Source organism: Carassius gibelio, chromosome B9 (assembly GCF_023724105.1).
Source record: "Carassius gibelio isolate Cgi1373 ecotype wild population from Czech Republic chromosome B9, carGib1.2-hapl.c, whole genome shotgun sequence".
NCBI lineage: Eukaryota > Metazoa > Chordata > Actinopteri > Cypriniformes > Cyprinidae > Carassius > Carassius gibelio.
In genome coordinates, this window is record NC_068404.1 from 20,020,556 (window position 1) to 20,041,004 (window position 20,449).

Genomic DNA, 20,449 nt, shown 5'->3' on the forward strand with positions numbered 1-20,449 from the left:
TTGAACTATTATCTATCAACTATAGTACAGTGTGAAAGAAAGCGACAGATGCAGAGATCTAAACATAAAGCACTAAACACCTGCGAGGGCTCATATCAGATTGGTTCCTGCAATTGTAATCTCATCCTGGAAAGAAACATCCTTTCCTTTTCTGTGTCCTGTTCAGTTTCCTGCATTTCCAGCAAGACGAAAGAACCAAGTGTTCATGCCCTGATATTGATGATAAAGAACAGGAATATAGTTGATCATGAATACACAAGTGTTCATGCCCTGATATTGATGATAAAGAACAGGAATATAGTTTATCATGAATACACAAAGTTTATCAGAAAAAAAAACAGACAGCAAGTGTTCATATCAAAGTCATTATTTTAAAACCGTACAATACAAATAAATGGCACATTCTCAAAAGCACAGAAGCATCATTCATGCTTCCCTCGAGAGCAAACTGATTAACACTGACACAAATGTACAGTACAGTGCAAACAAAGGCAATGGTGATACTGAAATATCAGAGACAACGTCCCATTACAGTACTGAAGATATACAAAATACCAAGGAATGTTTAAAGCACTTGAATACCATTTGAATAATTTAAAGTCATTTCTAAGATATTTTTAGTGCAGCGGTAGACTGAGGATTAATTAAGGAAATTTGTATTTTTTATTATCAATACAGAAAATAAAAACTAACACACACACTACTTTCTTGCCCTTGACCAGCAAAAGTTCCCAAGCTCTACATGCCTGTGTGATCCTGCATAAAATGTGTTTTTCTGTCAGTTTGATGCTTAGTGTCTGGGGCATTTCTCTTCAGCTGGATGGTGATGTTATTAGTATGATGTCAGTTCAGTCTGATGACGTCACACAATTAGTGAGTCTCTGCTTAGATGAGTGGTCTGTTAAAAAAACACCAAGAGCCACACATTAGACACCCATTAGACACCCATTAGCATGATGCGTTTGCAGATGCGTTGTTAGTGTGCCAGTGTAATGCTATACTGTGAGCCTATTATAGTTAGTGATGCCTTTTATGATACAATCAGGTAAACAGAACAAAAACACATAAAACCTGCCTGAGAAATCAACCGGTTTGATCATTCAAAGCGTCCTTTCATTTACATACATTCTTTTAAAGAATACAGTTTACATTTCGGCATACAAAAAAAAATTACATACTGTATGGTTAAAATAATTTCATATCAAAGAGTCCCTCTTTGGAAAACAAATGATATATAAGAAGTATAAAATAAAATATAGGCTGACAATAGAACTTAAAATATGTGTAAAAAATGTAATTTTGAGATAAAATAAGAACAACAGACACACTGTGAGATGTAAAAATCATAATTTTGAGAGAAAATGTCACAATTCTGAAAATGTTGAGTTTATTTCTATATTTCATTATTGTATACACTGCCATCACTGGAGTCAAAATACCGTAAACAGTAATATTGTGAAATTGTTTTAAAAATGACTACATATTTTAAAATGCAACTAATTCCAGTGATGGCAAAGATGAATTTCCAGTAACCATTAATCCAGTCTTCAGTGTTAACAAAGCTGTGCTGCCTAATATTTCTGAAAAATTTTCAGGATTTTTTTTCTGTGATAATTTGATAATTCAAAAGAACAGCATTTATCTGAAATCAAAAAATGTCTCAACATTATAAGTGTTTTTACCATCACGTTACATCAATTTAATGCATACTTGCATTATAAATATATTAATTTAGAAATAAAAATAGTACTGACCCCAAACTTTTGAAAGGTAAGTCTGAAAAGGGAAAAAAAAAATCAATCTAACATATAAAACGTATAAAAACAGGTAACCTCAAAATAAACATAATCATTTTAACACTCAGTCTAGTAGCACCCTGTATTTTGAAGCTGTAACAAGAAGTTTTATTTTTTTATTATTGTTTCCCCATATACCACATTTATCACAGGAAATGGGATTGAGAGAGATGTTGCAAGCTGGATTTGGCCTTGCATAACCCAAAAGACCACAGGTCTGAGAAGAACATTATATCTAAAATTACTTGATGGCTATGTAAATATATGGCGAGATGAGATGTTTTTTTTTCTTTTTGACAACATACAGCTTGATTTGAATGATAAAACACTTATTTGTGCTCTTGTGAGACTTTACATTTCATATTAATGGAATCTCAATTATCTCTCAATTATCTTTTTAGGCTTGAAGGAAGTTTGTTCCACCCTTCAATGTACAGAAACCAGGGCAGATGATTATAAGTAACTCACCAGTTTCCTGGATTTGTCCCTGTCCTCCCTGTTCTCCTGTAATGTATGGGACAGTCCATGGGCCGGACGTGTGTATGAAAAAGGCCGCATGGCAGGATCAGCAGTCCTGTACCGTTCCCTCTCTATATGCGCTTCAGTCCTAAACCTCTCTGCCTCCCTCTCAGAGTATGGAGGTAAAGGATCATCCTCCTCGGGGCGATGGCTTGGTGACCTGCTGTTGTAACAGTCACTGCTCTTCTTAGAACTGCCTTTTGAGGGTGTGTCACTGTCATCTTCAGCCCTCCCCCCTCGCTCTCCGTGGCCCCTAGCCTTGCGCTCCAGCAGAGTGTTCAGGTAGGTATCGTCATAAGACCTCTGACGAGCGAGATAGCGTTTGCTGTTGGCAGTGTGGTGCCTTTTTGGCGGGGAAGGTGGTGAGCCTCGACGGCGCCAGTCGTCATCGTCATCATCACCTCGAGAATACCGTGGCCCATCTCGGTAAGACGTGGGATGGTCCCGCGACCTTGGACCCATTTCAAAGTCATGCTGAGGTCCACGAAAGTCACCTCTCCGACGACCGTGTGGGCCGTATGACATCGCAAACTCTTCCAGCTCATCTAGTGACCCTGTGCGCCCCCTAGCATCAAAGGCTTTGCGGGGCAGGTGCTCAGAACGACAGTTCCATCTGCACAAACAGTCATGATATTATTAGTGCACACCTATATACTTTTATACACACGCACACACACACACACACACACATATATATAAATATATATATATAAAATTTTAAATAACTGTTTTTTTATTTTTTATTTTAGGCCAAGAGAGCTCAGCGCTGCGATTTAAGACATCACTTGCAAACAGATAAATCACCAGCAAATTAAGAAAACATCTGCAGTTTGACAACACATGTGCTGTAAATACTTGCAACACAACCAAATACAGAAATGTGCTGCAAATACACAAAACACAACCAAACACAAAACACAATGAAAATACACATAAACACAACCAAACACAAAAACACGATGAAAATACACAGAACACAACCAAACACAAAAACATGCTGCAAATGCAACACAACCAGACACAAAAAAAAATAGCACAGACCACAGTGGGGTACCCTACAATGCTTTGGTTTTATTATAGTAATATTAGTAACCATGTATTGATTATTTGTATAACCACAAGTTGTACAAATACCATGGTGAAACTATGGTTAGTGTGGCTAATTTACCATGGTTTAACTATAGTAACTACTTTTAATTGTATTATTTTTATATACTGTAATAAATAAATCTAGACTATTTATTTATTTTAATATTAAAACCATGATTAATTTTGGTAAGGAAAGTTGTAAAAGTAGCCAGTTTACATTACGTTTCAGTTACAGTAATTGTGCATTTCGTCAGCTTATTTAGGCTAATAATATAAAAAAAATCTAAGGAATCATATAATCAAGATGTTAAATAAACAAAAATTGTAAATTTCAGAGCAGACTTTTATAAGCATGTCCCAGGTTCTTCACTTGTTGCGGTTCCCTTAAACATTTCTGATGTAGTCTGTGTCGCGTTTCTGTTTTTGGTTGTGTTGTGAGTATTTGCAGCACATGTGCTGTCGAACTGATGAAGATGATTTAATTTGCAGGTGTTTTTTCTAGTTGTAAGGGTTTTTTTATTTTTTATAATTTATTTTTTGCATCGCATTGAGCTCTCTCAGCCACCGTAATTTTAATATATTTAAAAATGTTATTTATTCTTGTGATGTCAAAGCTAAATTTTCAGCATCATTACTCCAGTCTTCAGTGTCACATGATCCTTCAGAAATCATTCTAATATGCTGATATGGTGCTCAAGAAACATTTCTCTCATGTTTCCAGATTTGAAAACCCCTGTCCTAAATTATTAGGTCATGCACACACACACATTTGAATTGTACCTGTTGTCATGCTCATCCAGAGAGCGATTGCTTTGATAATGTGAGGGGCGAAGCCCATGGCCGATCGATGCTGTTCGAATATGTGGCTCATCCATGTGGTCATTGATGGGTGCGAGTGCCTTCCTCTGGACCTGCCGATAGGTCTGCCTGAAGTCTACATCACCGTCATGCAGAGAGCTCAGCTCTGATAGGCTGCCAGCTGCTGACACAATGAAATCATCATTACGGATTTTCTGGATGTTTTGTCATTGCAGTAACAAATCTGTTGTCATTATCTGTAATATGCAGCAGAAAAGCTATCTTTGTGAGAAATTTTGAACTTGGTTAGAATATTATGAATCATCTGACTTGGACAATCACAGATGGGTTTTAAAGGGATAGTTTATCTAAACATGAAACAACTGTCATCAATGTTACATTAGTTGTATGGACAAAAACAACTGAAACATCCTTCAAGACATCATCTTTTGTGTTCCAAGGAAAAAAAGAAAACAGGTTTGGAATGACATGAAGTCCGCAATGATGACCGACTTTTATTTGAGAATCAACTATGCCTTTAAGATAAATGTAAAAGACATGCCCACTGTGGAGTGTTCAGATTGGAAACAAACGATGATGATGATGATAATGATGATGATGATGATGATGCATTAGACATGCCATCAATGTGTTAGCTGACCACTGGTAGCTTAACTCAACTCATCTCAAATTCAGCCTTTCTTTTCTTATACAAACAAAATCTGTGTACAGAAAGATGCTCACTGCATACAGGCTTACATGGATGACCGCCCCCCTTGGTAGAGTGGAACTGTGCCAGGTCCCTCTCTACGTAGTACACAACCTTCATAGCATCCTGACACTGACTGGCCTGGAGTCGATAGCCACTGCGCACTGTGGACATACACACATGACCTGTGTGTTTCTAGTGTGTCCATGTTACTGTACCACACAAACAGCTAATCATTTAGGGTTAAGCCACTTGCATGTAAAGCTCACACAGTACTTAGTTAAGCCCTTAAAGAAGCATGCACATGTACTAGATTTAGGCATTTTTTGCATTTTGGGACAAACTCACTTAATTTAGCTTGCCATAGCCCTTATTCACATACCAACTGCAATCCAACTCTGTCAGAGTAATGTAACTATGGAAGATAAGGAGTGCTACTAAAAAATAAATTAAGAAATACACTATATTGATGAAATGAAATTTATGAAATTTACTTAAAAAATAAGCAAATAAAGCAAATGAACAGACATTTAAGAGCCAGATTTACTAAAAGTTTGCACCAATGCAAACCATCTTTTAGCATAAAAAAATTTAGCCGCTGACCTTATTGCATATCGATTTGTACAAGTTTCCCTTTCAGATACAAAATTTCAGGCACACAGAGGTTTGCGCTAGTCAATTGAATGGTATTTGAGCCATTATTAAATGCCCCAAAAATAGCATGTCTTAATTTAAACAAGATGATGCTCTTGGTAGATAGCATTGTGGACACAGTCTGGCTGTGTTTTTTTACTTCGCACATTATCAGTAAATCACCTGCAGAACTATCCAATTCCATCTGCCCTTTTATGGGATTGCACTCTCAAACTAATTTGTTTTGTCATTTTTTTTTAAATGATAGGTTAATCCTGAAATAAATTAACATATTAATAAATATTAATTGGTCAATCAAGAATAAAAATGCCATTCACTTGTGGGAGGAACCAGTTACCCCTTCAGTGTTTTCAGCTGAGGACATTTTTACTTTTTGTTGATACACACATACATTGTGAAACCATACACCATCATCACAGACAACACAACTGCTACCTTCACAATGCCCCTTTCACAATCTTTAAAACATTTTAAATACTCTGAATAGCCCAAGATTAAAGTTACAGTGTAGCTGAAGATGATATTAGTTGAGTTTGCTTTGAGTTAGATGATGCAGACTTGCTTCCGTCATATGCAGTTATGCAGTGCATGTGCAGATTCACTAGACAGACTTCGGACAGATGTGTTCAAAGAACAAGCAAAGACATTAAAATATTAATTTAAATGTATATGCTGTTTTATTGTCACTTACCTCCAGCTATATTGTTATCTACTGAAGGAGCCAGTACAGTCAACTTGGGTTCAATGCTGGATGGTGCGGCTGGAGGGACCACAGGAACACCAGGAACGTAGTAAGGTTGATACATGGTAATCTGAGGAGGTTGGCCGCTCTTTGCCATCTTCCCTGCTTCATATACTTTAAAAGGCAAATGGTAATGTTTTTTTCAGGTTGTGAATACGGCCAAAGTGTGTGTAGTATTTATGTGTGTTTGTGTACTCACAGTGTTTTGGACAGCAACATGTATCAGGACAGCAGCAGCAGCTTACATAACAACAACAGGAGTGAGGACAACACTGGCACCAGCAGATCCCAACCAACAACAGAAAGAGCACACTACCAAGGACAACAACTCCCACAAATGCCCACTCTAAAGGAGACAAAAAAAGTCTCATCAGGAAACTTGGATTCCGTGGCAAAAGCAGATCCTGAAGGAAGTGCTGCCCTGAAATAATTTTTGCTCACAGGATATGAAGTCTCTGATCATGACCAACCACAAGGGAGAGCTTGAATGATGCACAACTTCTTATCTGGACACTCTATGGGCCTAATGATGAATTTCCTCTGGGTGTGGTGTTAAAATTCCAGCAGTATACATTGCAGACCTCTTATTCAACTCAAGAATGCTCAAAATGATATGCCTCTGAGCCCGATTTGGGTAGTGAACCGGACATAAACAAATAATTTTTTTTAAAGAAATGTACGTTAACAGACCACAATAGCAGGCCTGGGTTTAAAAGTTTTTCCCAGTTTGATTTCAGGTTGCTTACATCTGCACATCGACATAATGTTAAATATCAACAGAGCTTAAACTTTGCAGTTAATTTACAGGTGCATCTCAAAAATTTGAATATCGTGAAAAAGTCATTTTTTTTGTAACGTATTTCAAAAAGTGAACCATTCAAATATTCTATATTCATTACATGTAAAGTAAAACATTTCGAAAAAAAAAATTGTTTTAATTTTGATGATTAAAGCTTACAGCTCATTAAAGTCAAAAATCCAATATGTCAAAATATTGGAATATTTCCTAAAATCAAAAGAAAGGATTTGCAAAACATAAAAGTTCAAGTTCTTTAAAGTATGTTCATTTATGCACTCAATACTTGGTCTGGGCTCCTTAAGCACAAACTCCAGCATCAGTGGGTTAAAGCGATCAGCCTGTGGCACTGCTGAGGCACTACAGAGTCTTCAGCTCGTCTGTATTGTTGGATTGACTGTTTCTCATCTTTCTCTTGAAAATATCTCATAGATTCCATATAGGGTTCAGGTTCAGGTCAGGCATGTTGGCTGACCAGTCGAGCACAGTAATATCATGGTCAGCAAACCACTGGGAAGTGGTTTTAGCACTTTGGGCAGGTGCTAAGTCCTGCTGGAAAAAGAAATCAGCATCTGCATAAAGCTTGTCAGCAGATGAAAGCATAAAGTGCTCCAAAATCTCCTGGTAGACAGCTGGCTTGGTAGCACTTTTCCTGATGACATCTGAGCGTGGTGACCAGGGGCGCTGCACAAGATCCCGGGCCCTGCATAGGCAGTCCTAATGGGCCCCCCTCCCCTTGAAAATATATATTCCAGACTTTTCAAGGGCCCTCTCTTCCTTTGGGGCCCTGGTAATCAGTACTGGTTTTACCCCAGTCCAGCGCCCCTGGTGGTGACTCTTGATGCACTGACTCCAACTTCAGTCCACTCTTGTGACGCTCTCCCAAGTGTTTGAATGGACTTTTCTTGACAGTATTCTCAAGCTTGCGGTCATCACTGTTGCTTGTGTACCTTTTCCTACTCAATTTCTTCCTTCCAGTCAACTTTGCATTTAATATGCTTTGATACAGTACTCTATGAACAGCTACCCCTTTCAGTAATGACCTTCTGTGACTTACCCTCTTTGTGAAGGGTGTCAATAATTGTCTTCTGAACCAATGCCAAGTCAGCAGTCATACCCAAATCCCCCATACTGTAGGTATGGTAATTTAATTAAACTCAAATGTAAATATTCTCATATTTAGAGATACTAGATTTTTGACTTTCATGATAATCATCAAAATAGAAAAAAAATATTTGATATGTTTTCCTTTACATATAATGAAGCTAGAATATATGAAAGTTTCCCTTTTTGAATTAAGTTACAAAATAATATTTCTTAGATGCACCTGTATACACACACACACACACACGCACACACTTCACTAAGATTTTAGCTAATATATACTTCTTTATTTGCATATACGCTTTCATTTACAAAAGACCAGCTCATGAGCATCGTTTGTTTGTGAATTCTACTGCATGTTTTTGATTCAGTAAAACAAACCACTTTAGTCAGTTGTTAGTGAAACAGACTACACTGGTCTCACAGCACATTATTGCTTACAGCCTGCAAAGACTTTTATTTTTGATTTTATTTTGAGGTACTGTCTTCTTAGCACACTTGATTTGGACTGTAAACACAGGTGAAATATGACTTATTTTACTGCACAATGCAGGAAACACTGGCACATCGCCAGTCCTAGGGTTGGAATAAGTGACTCTGAGATCCAAAAATCTGTATTTTTACCCAACCTAACATAATACACTTTTAAAATGTAAAACAATAAATGTAAAAAGTGTTACTTTTTTATTTACCTAATTTTTTTGCCATCAAATATAGTATAATTTTATGGCATAAGAACCTACACAGTGAATGCATGTGTGACAGCATGTCTGCATTGCAAGCTAGCTGTGTGGTGCGATGCAGCAAAACTATTGCTCCCATTATAATCAGTGAAGCTGTGTTTAACACAAGTGGCTTAAAATAAAAAATAAAAATGCAAGCAATACTGCTAGCATTCTGAAAGAGATAAAGCTTCAGCAGAGGGTGGGATGTAAAAGTAACTATAAACCGTAACAATCGTGTGATTAGTTATTTAAAGTTATGCAGTATATAGTACAATCTGCAGTAATGTTATGCAGAATCAATCACTGATATGTCCTGTAATTTTAAATTATCTTTTTTATTATTATTATTATTTTAGAGGGAACAGATCAGATTGGAGCGTTTTGGATTTTGCTGAGTGCAGCAGAAAATGAAACAAGTGAACTGGAAAGGACCTGTGTGAGAGCACCCACTGAAAGGGACAGGAGAGAGAAAGGTATGGCAGGCATACCTGGCATAATCTCCAAATCAAACTCAGGCAGGATGTCATCCAGCACACCTGTCCTACCTGGAGAAGGGAGAAGATCAGACATAAACAGCAGCAGTGGGCAGCAGATGAAAGTTCAGTGTTTAGGGTTGTGGGTAAATGCTTAAATGCTTGTGTGTTAATATGAAAAAAAGTTATTCTGTTAGTGGCTGTGGATCTATTAAGTGTAAGTTGAAAGCTGAATTGAAAACTTTATTTGTGGTCTTAAGCATGATTGTCGGTTCAGGGACTAAATCAAATAAATCAATAAAGCAAAAGTATAAACAAATTCTGCATCTGTATATTCAGTACCAGTCAAAAGCTCTCGACACACTTCACTGAATTTATGTTTCTGGTGATGTTTAAATACTTTAAAATTACGCATGAGTGGATAGGACTTTTGTTCACTATATTATTCCCATTCTTTCAGTTTTGTTACTTCATGGCTGTGATGGCTTCACTGTTATTCTACAGTGTAAAAATATTAAAAATAAAGAATGCATAGGTGTGTCCAAACATTTGATTGGTAGTGTAAGTGCTTAGGTGTGAGAATGTGTTTGTTTGAAGTCACTGACAGATAACAAGACAAGGGTGAAAGGTCAAACTTGTCCCTGGATGAGAAACTAATTGTAAGCCAGTGCTTTTTTTTTTTTTTGGAACATAATATTACTTGTAAGGCTGATGTGTGACCATGCAACTGGTATATGCAAATTATCAAAGTAACACCTGAACATTTAAAGTCAAAGGTAATTAAAAAATAATAATAAATAACTAAAAAAAAAGTTTAAAAATAAATTTAAAAAGCTTCCAAGTCTTAACATCAAGTTATATATATATCCTATATACACACACACATAGTTTGATGTATGTACCATTTATTTATTTTTAAATAATAGAATTATACTGGATAAAAAGATGCAAACAGCAGCGATTTGGAAGCAATGAAAACTGATTTATAAAAATTGGTTAAGATCAAAAGAGCTCTTGTCTAAACATCATTTCTGTATACAGCTCAGCAACTAACAGTAATAATACGTTGACATGTTGCTGGTTCCCATGGGCTTATGCTAATGTAGATGTGTGCATTCGTTCAGTATTTATATCTGGCCCGAGCACAGATCAGGTTCACTAATATGCACTGACGGAGAGAAAGAGAAAGAGATGAGGTAGAGGGGGCTTCAGCGGGAGAGACAGAGGAGGAATATGGGAGACTAATTAATCACACAGCCTCATTAACCATCCACAAAGGGGGCAAGGGTACGTCATCACCATGGAGACAGTGCTGGCATTGTTTGGAATTAAAAGGTGTCCCAGAGCACTGTCCAATTACCTTTCAACAAACATCTTCCCTGAGAGAGAGATGAAGGAGTGGCCTTAGATGTACTGTCTGTTTTACACTGAGTGAACTTTGTCAATGACTGGCATTTCGCCAAAAAATCAAGAGCATTCTCACCACCTAAACTAGCCTCAATGTTTAGCCTAAGATCCAAAATTTTGACTGTTTACAAATCCTAATGCAACAACTGTGCAGGAGATATAAACTTATCTGCATAAAGTCATCCTATATGTTTTCTAAACTAAACAATGAATTTATGCTTGTAATCTTTTAATTTTGACATTTCGAAATGAACTGAATAAAAGTTTTGGCACTACTCCCATTTCGTTGTGATTTTGTAAACATTCAAATTTACAGGTCTGAAACTGGATGAGAGGGTGCCATAAAAATAACTGTCCCACTGTCAGAGCAGATTTATCCCTGAGTGACAGGAAGTGCTGAGCTGGCAGACAGGAAGAGGAGTAATATCCAAGTCCTCTACTCTTCTGCTAGAGTCATTAAACCAACCGTAACCTGAGAGCAAAGGGGACTTCACGAAGAGATGTAGAGACTTGAAAAGAGAGACAGGCAGAGATATAGGGCAAGCTGTGTAATATAATCATTATCAGACTTTTTAAAGGGCTAGTTCACCCAAAAATGAAAATTCTGTCCTTAATTACTCACCCTGCCATTAATTCCAACCCCGTAAGACCTTTGTTCATCTTCAGAACACAAATTAAGATATTTTTGATGAAATCCGAGAGCTTTCTGACCCTGTATAGACAGCAATGCTACTATCACGTTCAAGGCCCAGAAAAGTAGTAAAGACATTGTCAAAATAGTCCATGAGACATCATTGGTTCAACCGTAATATTATGAAGTTAAAGGAATAATTTATGTGTCAAAAGAAAATACAAATAATGACTTTATTCAACAGTTTCTTCTCTTTGTCTTTGCTTTCTGTCTAAACAATGTTCTATCAAAATAAAGGCTAAAATGCCTAAATTAATTCTTTAAAAAAATGGATTATCTTCTATGTCAGTCTTAAGTCATTCTTTGTTCTTATAGCTTCATAAACTTAAGATTGATCCACTGATGTCACATTAACTATCTTAACAATGTCCTCACTACCTTTCTTGGCCTTGAATATGGTAGTTGCATTGCTGTCTATGCAGAGTGAGAAATCGGATCTTAATTTATGTTCGAAGATGAATGAAGGTTCTTACAGGTTTGTATTCATCAATTGCAGAATTTTCATTTTTGGGTGAACTATCCCTTTAATGACCTTTATGATTTTTTTTTTTTCTTCTGCGGAACACAAAATAGGATATTTTGAAGAACTGAAAACAACTAAATGAACCCCAATAACCTTCGGTGTATAGACGAAAAAAAAAAAAAGATGACACACCTTTAAGAGCAAAGCATTTGCTGAAATGTGCTAACAACAATTTGCTAAAGAGTTGAGTTTCATTTGATGTTTTGATTTTGCACTAAAAATTTTTTAATTAATTTTACTGAATTCTGAATAAAGCATTGTTCATTTTTACTGTGCAATCTCCTAATCCTAAGTAATAATAATGTTCCTTTCCTTGGAATCCACCACTAACAATCAAGAGCCAAACTGTAAGTAAAACATGACTACCCAGCATGTTTGATTGAATAGGGAGTGTCTGGTACAAAGTCTAACTTTTATCCACCAATACTCCAGATTATACTCTCCACTTCATAAACCAATTAAATCTTGATTACTCAGAGGGCAGCAGTGACTTCCTCCACTTCTTAATATCTACATAACACTCTCACTGATCCTCCTGTGTAAGCTCTAACTCTCTCGTGGTTATTTCTCTTCACCACACATACTGCTCGGCCCTGGCATCCCCTGGCCCCTGAAACCCCCTTCGTTCCCACGGAAACAGCTTAAGAAGTGGCTTATATTGCTCATGTCGAAAACAGTCAGTTATTTACTCTTTGTCTAGCATGAGGCATCTGACTTTGCTTTGTCCAGCTGACACAGAAATAACTTCTGCTGTTAGGGTCAGTCTCACAGCACCAAACAAATTGTTTCTCTCGGCAGTGTTCCTGCCCAGGATGTGTAAAATATGTGAGGTTTTCCTGATCCGCCGGGACACAAATGAACAATAGCGTCCCTTATTAAGGATCTGAGCCCTGTCGAGAGGCATGCCCCGTTTGGTTGTCGTCATGGCAGCGCTTGTAAGTGCACTCAGGAATGGCATAAACAATCATTTAGACACAATAACCAAGCATGCACACATAAAAGTAAGTATTTTTTAAGAACAAGGTCAATTTATTTTCTAAAACCATGTTATATAGACAACTGCAGGCTGTTTTTGTAGTGTTTCTTCCGTTTTTGAGAAGCATTTGAACTCATGAGACTCACCCTGCACCAGTAGCTCAACCTGGCCTTCATTTTTCCCTTCCAGGTCATCAGAAATTATCACCTTACAGAAATACACACCGCTGTCACCCCACTGCAGCTGTCCAATGCGCAGATCTGCTTCTGAAAAAGCCATAAAAAGTTTGCTTATAACCACAGTCTATGCTAATAACCCAAGCTGTTTAACTGACCATTCACAGTGTGATTGATTGACAGGTCATCCAATCAATCGGCCAATCATAATGCCAAATCTTCCATGGTTCCACAAACAAACCAGACAGATACCTTTTAAATGTCTGTGGACTTAAACTTGAAAAATTGTGTGTATTGACGTCTTTCCACGGTTGAAACAAGATACCTCTTAAAGTTCATTCAGGTTTATTTCATGCTATAATAGTAAAGAGACCGAGATGATCATTTTACATGCTGCATAAACTGAGGCGCTATAACAATCTGTCACAACATTTTAAAGAGCCATAAAGAGGAGAGGTGACTGGAGGAGGAAGAGCTTTGATGACTAACTCAGAGGAGAGGGTGTTTGCGTTTGATAAGGAAAGCCATGGGGGTGTTTTGTGAGACCTTTATGATGTCCAGCCCCCTGAGCCCTCACCATTGTGCAACCTAGAAAAAAACAGCCCTATTTAAGGAACAGGAAAACACAACACAGTCGGCTGGGTTTCCTAGGGGGGAGATGGATTACACACAAGACTGCAGACTCAAAATGTAATAAAATAAGATGATTTTATTACACAGTGGCCACAAAAAGTGTTTGGACCATTAAGCCAGAGTTAAATATCATTTTATGAATGTCACTGCATTAAATAGAAATATTAAATAAGTAGCATCTGCAAACAAATTATGCCAGACCTTTTTTTTTTTTTAGAACTGATGTCATTTTGCAATTACTTTTAACTTTGTGGCAGTGTGAACCAGTTCCCCTCAGGCTCACACAGGTGTGCTAGCAGAGTAACCTTGTATAGTTGAAATACATTACATTTTGTGATCAAATAAATGCAGCCTTGGTGCACACAATTAACCAAACCAAAGTCCTGAATGGTATTGTAAATTTGACACCCCAAACGTTTCCAAATAGTATATTGCTTGAGCTGCCTTTATAAAATAAATTCCACTTTGGTAACTTTTATTCTTTATTTTTTTAGTGTTGCATCATGAATTTATCTAATCTTGATTTTATCAAATTGATTATTAGGCTGGAAAATTTATAATCTATAATATATTATAATTTATAATATAAATTATATAATTTATAATTTATAATTATATGCATTTATGACTTCAAGGTTAGACTATTGTAATGCTTTATTGGGTGGTTGTTCTGCACGCTTGGTAAACAAACTACAGCTAGTCCAAAATGCAGCAGCAAGAGTTCTTACTAGAACCAGGAAGTATGACCATATTAGCCCGGTCCTGTCCACACTGCACTGGCTCCCTATCAAACATCGTATAGATTTTAAAATATTGCTTATTACTTATAAAGCCCTGAATGGTTTAGCACCTCAGTATTTGAATAAGCTCATTTTACATTATACTCCTCTACGTCCGCTACGTTCTCAAAACTCAGGCAATTTGATAATACCTAGAATATCAAAATCAACTGCGGGCGGCAGATCCTTTTCCTATTTGGCGCCTAAACTCTGGAATAACCTACCTAACATTGTTCGGGAGGCAGACACACTCTTGCAGTTTAAATCTAGATTAAAGACCCATCTCTTTAACCTGGCATACACATAACATACTAATATGCTTTTAATATCCAAATCCGTTAAAGGATTTTTAGGCTGCATTAATTAGGTAAACTGGAACCGGAACACTTCACATAACACCGTACTTTCTACATCATTAGAAGAATGGCATCTACGCTAATATTTGTCTGTTTCTCTCTTGTTCCGAGGTCACCATGACCACCAGATCCAGTCTGTGTCCAGATCAGAGGGTCACTGCAGTCACCCGGATCCAGTACATATCCAGACCAGATGGTGGATCAGCACCTAGAAAGGACCTCTACTGCCCTGAAAGACAGCGGAGACCAGGACAACTAGAGCCCCAGATACAGATCCCCTGTAAAGACCTTGTCTCAGAGGAGCACCAGGACAAGACCACAGGAAACAGATGATTCTTCTGCACAATCTGACTTTGCTGCAGCCTGGAATTGAACTACTGGTTTCGTCTGGTCAGAGGAGAACTGACCCCCCAACTGAGCCTGGTTTCTCCCAAGGTTTTTTTCTCCATTCTGTCACCGATGGAGTTTCGGTTCCTTGCCGCTGTCGCCTCTGGCTTGCTTAGTTGGGGTCACTTCATCTACAGCGATATCATTGACTTGATTGCAAATTAAAACAGACACTATTCCAACTGAACAGAGATGACATAACTGAATTCAATGATGAACTGCCTTTAACTATCATTTTGCATTATTGAGACACTGTTTTCCAAATGAATGTTGTTCAGTGCTTTGGCGCAATGTATTTTGTTTAAAGCACTATATAAATAAAGGTGATTGATTGATTGATAATCCGTTTTACAGACCTTTTTTACAGTTTTGTGTTTGAGACTAACCTGTTGAATTGACTAGTTAATAAATGATCATGGAAGTCCCTTAGTGAGCCATTAAGTTGGAATTTCACATTCCAGCTGACCAATGTTGTCATTTCGTGCAACTAATTTATCCGTAAACACTGAAAGGTTTATAAGGTTATGATTAAATTCAATTTTCTGCCTTATATTTGATTTAACTTCACCTCCAATCAATCTAAATATTTTAAAACTCACACACACACACTTAGAAGACAACAGAAACTCATTACTGTTAATGATGGAGATGTCTCTTCCTTTGTAGTGCTCTGCTAAGGTCATGGAAGATCCCTGTGCTGAAGCCACTATGCGGACGGTGCGGCTGTTGTCAGAGCAGTCCAGATGAGACGAGGCTCCCAGATCAGATACATGGACTCCCAGGGACTCAGGAAATGTGAAGGAATCCCGAGTACGGTCTGTACAGTAGGACTTGTACCACCACTGCACCACGGCGGTTTGAGAGGAGTGGGTGGTGTAATGACAGGGAAGAACGATGGAGGAGAACAGCATAGCAAACTTCTTCTCATCTTTCACATTCACCTGTACACCATTACAATTTTGCACTGTGCCAAAAAGAGAGAAAGAGATTTAATGAGAAGGGAAAAAAAACAGTAAACGTTACTGAATGACATTAAAGGAACACTCCACCGTTTTTTGAAATAGGGCTTATTCACATTATTTCCTACATTTAGATAGGTGGGCAAATGCATTTTTGTGTCAGTGCATGCATTGTTTTAGTCTGACTGGGTCGGCGTTAGCTTAGCTTAGCACAATGAATGGAATCCTTTGTTGCCAGCTAACATGGCCTGAGTAAAAGTGATCAAAAAAATAAAAAAAACCCCACCTAATTACTTCTTGTGGCCTGCGTATTCACAGCGGGTACAAATAGCGATCCAGATTAACACTAGGCGATTTCCTAGGCAGATATTGACTTGGGACTATATTATGGGGATTTTTTTTCCCGGTGTGACAAAGTGAACTGGAAAAAACGCCCCACGCCGAATGGACCAAATGGACAGCTGTCCACAGAGTAAGTGATTATTTTAATCATGACGCATGTATAGATCGACCCATATTATACCTGTATTCACATAGAGTTGATGTTTTCATTTGTTGCGTGATATCTCTGCGCCGAAGTAGCAGTGCTTCGCCTAAGCCGCAGTGCTTCGCCTGTGCTTCCCCATAATATAGTCCCAAGTCAATATCTGCCTAGGAAATCGCCTAGTGTTAATCTGGATCGCTATTTGTACTCGTTGTGAATACGCAGGCCACAAGAAGTAATTAGGTGGGGTTTTTTTAATTTTTTGATCACTTTTACTCAGGCCATGCTAGCTGGCAACAAAGGATTCCATTCATTGTGCTAAGCTAAGCTAACGCCGACCCAGTCAAACTAAAACAATGCATGCACTGACACAAAAATGCATTTGCCCACCTATCTAAATGTAGGAAATAATGTGAATAAGCCCTATTTCAAAAAACGGTGGAGTGTTCCTTTAACACAATCACACTTACGGCTGGAAAACACAACACAAGTCGACACTAGCTGATGAAAGTCAGAGCTAGTCTGCAGATTTCACAGAAAAGAGTATGATATGCACAGACTTGAATTCATCAGCTATCTAGTGGGAGGATATCACATATTGTTTTCATTTGTCATGCATCTCCTTGTGTTTGGAACAGTGTTTTATATGGTCGGCAAGTGTATGATCACTAGTGTTTTTAAAATCTGTAAAGTTTGCAGAATAATATTTAAATACAGTGTAGAACCCTGTTTTGTGTGATGTTGTTTCTAGCAAGTAAATTTAAAAAAGTATAGACGAGAACTTTGCCAGAACGATGCAAATGTTAGTTTTTTAGTTACTGATAAACTTGTATTTGTTTTGTGATGACTTGGGTAACAGAACTGAAGGTTGAGCTTGATAAAAATAAAGTCAGCACTACAATTTGTGTAAAACTTCATTCATTCATTAAAATAATGTACTTGGCTTATTCTCATGCTGTAGATTAGAATTGGTCTTTAGAATTAGTTTTACACAAAAAGTTTATAATTAAATGGCATTTTAGCAATTTATGTCAAAATTCGGACCGTTTTTATTTAAACTACTGGATACAGTAAGAATTGAGACAGACTAAAATCACCATATTACGTAAACACACCCATGAGCAAACAGAGTAATGCAAATTCCAAGATACAGTGAGCTTTCAGCAGCAACTGTAATGACTACTGACCTGTTCACAGTATTACGGTGTTTGAGATTAATGGTATGTTTCATAGTGTCAGAGACAGGCATGTGATCATTACCAAAAGCCATTTCTCAGTCTAGGCCTACCCAACCAGTGGATCAAAAAAAAAAAGAAAAAAGATTTGCTCTTTTCGAGAATGCTTAGTGACACCATTCCAAAGGGAATTCACTTTATCAGATAGAGATTACAAGGTGAGATGACCTGAAAACAAATGCCTAAAAACATCTGGATCCAGTCAGTCAGCATCTGAATATGTGTGTGTCTGTGTGTGTGTGTGTGTGTTTCTAAGCATGAAAGAGTGTGTTTGTCCAGCTGTGTGTGGGAGATTATGAAACAGAACACTGGACAAAATCAGAGAAGAGCCTGCGAGGGTGATCTGCTGGTGTGAAAAACAAAGAGAGTGAGAAAGAAAGAAAGAAAGAAAGAAAGAAAGAAAGAAAGAAGTGTGAGTAAAGAAAGTTAAATTCCATGCTATGCAGGGGGTGCAGAGAGGTGGGGGCTGTCATTTTTTGGTCTCTGAGGTCACCGGCTCTGACTGTTGAATTGGGGTGGTGAAACTGAAATATTCTGAGAAAACTCTTACAAAAGATCACGTTGAGTACAAGTAGGGAGGAGGTCTCTCCCACAAACACAGAGATACTGTAACTCTTGTCAAAGGGTGGAGCACATTGCATAAAAATATACAACAACCAGTCACCACAGATATCTGGATGAGATCTTCACTCATTCATTGTTGCCTTAGAGGAAATGGAGCAACTTCCTGAGCATTTTCCAACTGTACTTGAGAATGATAGTGTTGCTGAAGGGAATGTAGGCGAGAATTCTGGGATACATTCATTAATGCTGCGTTCAGGGTAGATGGGGTCCTCCTTTTGTCCTCTCTGTTGCCTGTTTGACTCATTGTTTGCCATTATGGTGAACCCCCACCCACCCCCATCCCAGAAGGAGGGGGATGTTGAGGTCCCACCAATAAGACACACTCATTGACTCAGTCATCCATGAACACCCAATTAGGTTAAAGAGATTTAAACCAAGCCGTTACCAGCAGACAGTTTTACTTGATTATATGTGTTAATGAAATGCTGATGCTAACCAAACATTTACAGGGAGGCATATTACATACTATCACGTGAAAATACTATTCAGCTCTTTACCAGCTCAAAATAACTTTTCCCTAAAAAATGTGTGCAAATTCCTTCTTAGTAGTAGCGTAGTTTTAGTTCTCAAAGTTGGCTACTGACATACTCATAAAAAAATCATCATATATTGTTTTGTCTATGTTTCATCTACCCTTCAGGAACTGATACAATGCAGCTGCACTCCCTGACACACATTCCAGCAGCACTTCCCACAATTCTTTCCCACAATAACAACTTTGGGATAATAAATCTAATGCTTGTCTATGAGGTATAATTAAATAAGGCTAGTTTAAACTCTAGTTGTGAAATCCCTATTATACATTACACAAATGCAAACATTTTATAATAATCAATAATAAAGATTAATATATTATGTTGAACAGAGAAACATATTGATTTAAATCAGAGTAATATATTTAATTATTTTAGTAGTAAGTTTAGTTTAGTAAATTTTAGTACTACTTTAGTAGTAAGTAGTTTATTTTAGTTTAAGTTAACTTGAAGCTCGTCAAAAGTTAGAAGGTAACGGACTCATTTAACAATAAAAAGTGTAAAAAGATGGTTTTATTTGATTTTTAAAAAGGTAAAAAATATTATATTTGTAAATTGTAAATGCATTGTCAGTTGTAAATAGAAATGGATTATAGTAAAAACCGTCACAAGGACCCGTGATCAATCTAAAAATAAAGCCGGGCTCAAGGTTTTCTAAGCTCTCAACCTGTTGCTTTGGTTGTGTGCCCCAGTTTTCTGTATTTCTATATCGCGGTCAAATAGAAAACAGATCAACTCACATGAAAATAGCATGAATACAATCCAGAATCTGTGTAACAAAACCATGATCCAGTTTAGCGCGGTTTAGTTTACAGGTATGTAGTCCATCTTCTCCCGGACTGTTATTCGCTTAATTTCATTTCTGTCTGCAGCGCTGGTGAGAATGAGCGGACTGTACCACTTTATTAAAAGGGGAAGCGACTGTGAAAATGTAACATTTAAAACTAACATATCAAAAGATGCTGACCAGTTGTTGCTGAGTTGAAAACAAATACCGAATATATTTTTTGTACCGAATGAAACAGATGTCAAAGAAATGTTAGAAACTACTTTATATAACAGCCACTGAAATAGTCTCCCATTTTTTTTAAGTGGATGCGTCTGTCAGTCAAATGCATCATTATCTTGCCGTAAACATAGTCTAAAGAAAAAAAAGATAATTTAGGGTGACTTCAATTGTGTGTTGAAAGCATTATTATGTGTTTATTATGTTTTTGCGGTTGTTCCAAAGACACACCTTACAGGGGGAAAATAAATGAAATAGTTTATTTTTAATTAAGT

The 20,449-nt window shown here is 37.4% G+C and overlaps 1 protein-coding gene across 6 annotated transcripts; it reads right to left on the reverse strand.

Annotated features, from left to right (window-relative positions):
• Positions 1 to 351: 351 nt before the first annotated feature.
• ildr2 (immunoglobulin-like domain containing receptor 2) lies at positions 352 to 20,284 on the reverse strand. 6 transcript variants are annotated; one of them, XM_052565690.1, is made up of 11 exons: positions 19,909 to 20,284; positions 15,968 to 16,297; positions 13,149 to 13,268; positions 9,421 to 9,477; positions 6,507 to 6,653; positions 6,257 to 6,421; positions 4,962 to 5,075; positions 4,185 to 4,383; positions 2,265 to 2,928; positions 1,755 to 1,776; positions 352 to 898 (listed from the first exon to the last, which is right to left on the reverse strand). In XM_052565690.1, exons 1-11 carry the CDS (start codon positions 19,952 to 19,954, stop codon positions 849 to 851), a joined length of 1,914 nt encoding a protein of 637 aa, XP_052421650.1. In that variant the 5' UTR covers positions 19,955 to 20,284; the 3' UTR covers positions 352 to 848. The 6 variants fall into 6 exon arrangements, with proteins under 6 accessions (XP_052421650.1, XP_052421652.1, XP_052421654.1 ...); XM_052565692.1 differs by lacking the exon at positions 9,421 to 9,477; XM_052565694.1 differs by lacking the exon at positions 4,962 to 5,075.
• Positions 20,285 to 20,449: the final 165 nt, after the last annotated feature.

Excerpts from the sequence above, each read along its gene's own strand:
- ildr2 (XM_052565690.1), bottom strand. The coding sequence starts at position 19,954 with ATGGTTTTGTTACACAGATTCTGGATTGTATTCATGCTATTTTCAT. Across the intron at positions 16,298-19,908 it reads TGTATTCATGCTATTTTCAT|TGCAAAATTGTAATGGTGTA; the intron begins GTGAGTTGATCT and ends TTTTTGGCACAG. Across the intron at positions 899-1,754 it reads TTACCTTTCAAAAGTTTGGG|ACCACTCATCTAAGCAGAGA; the intron begins GTCAGTACTATT and ends TTTTTTTAACAG.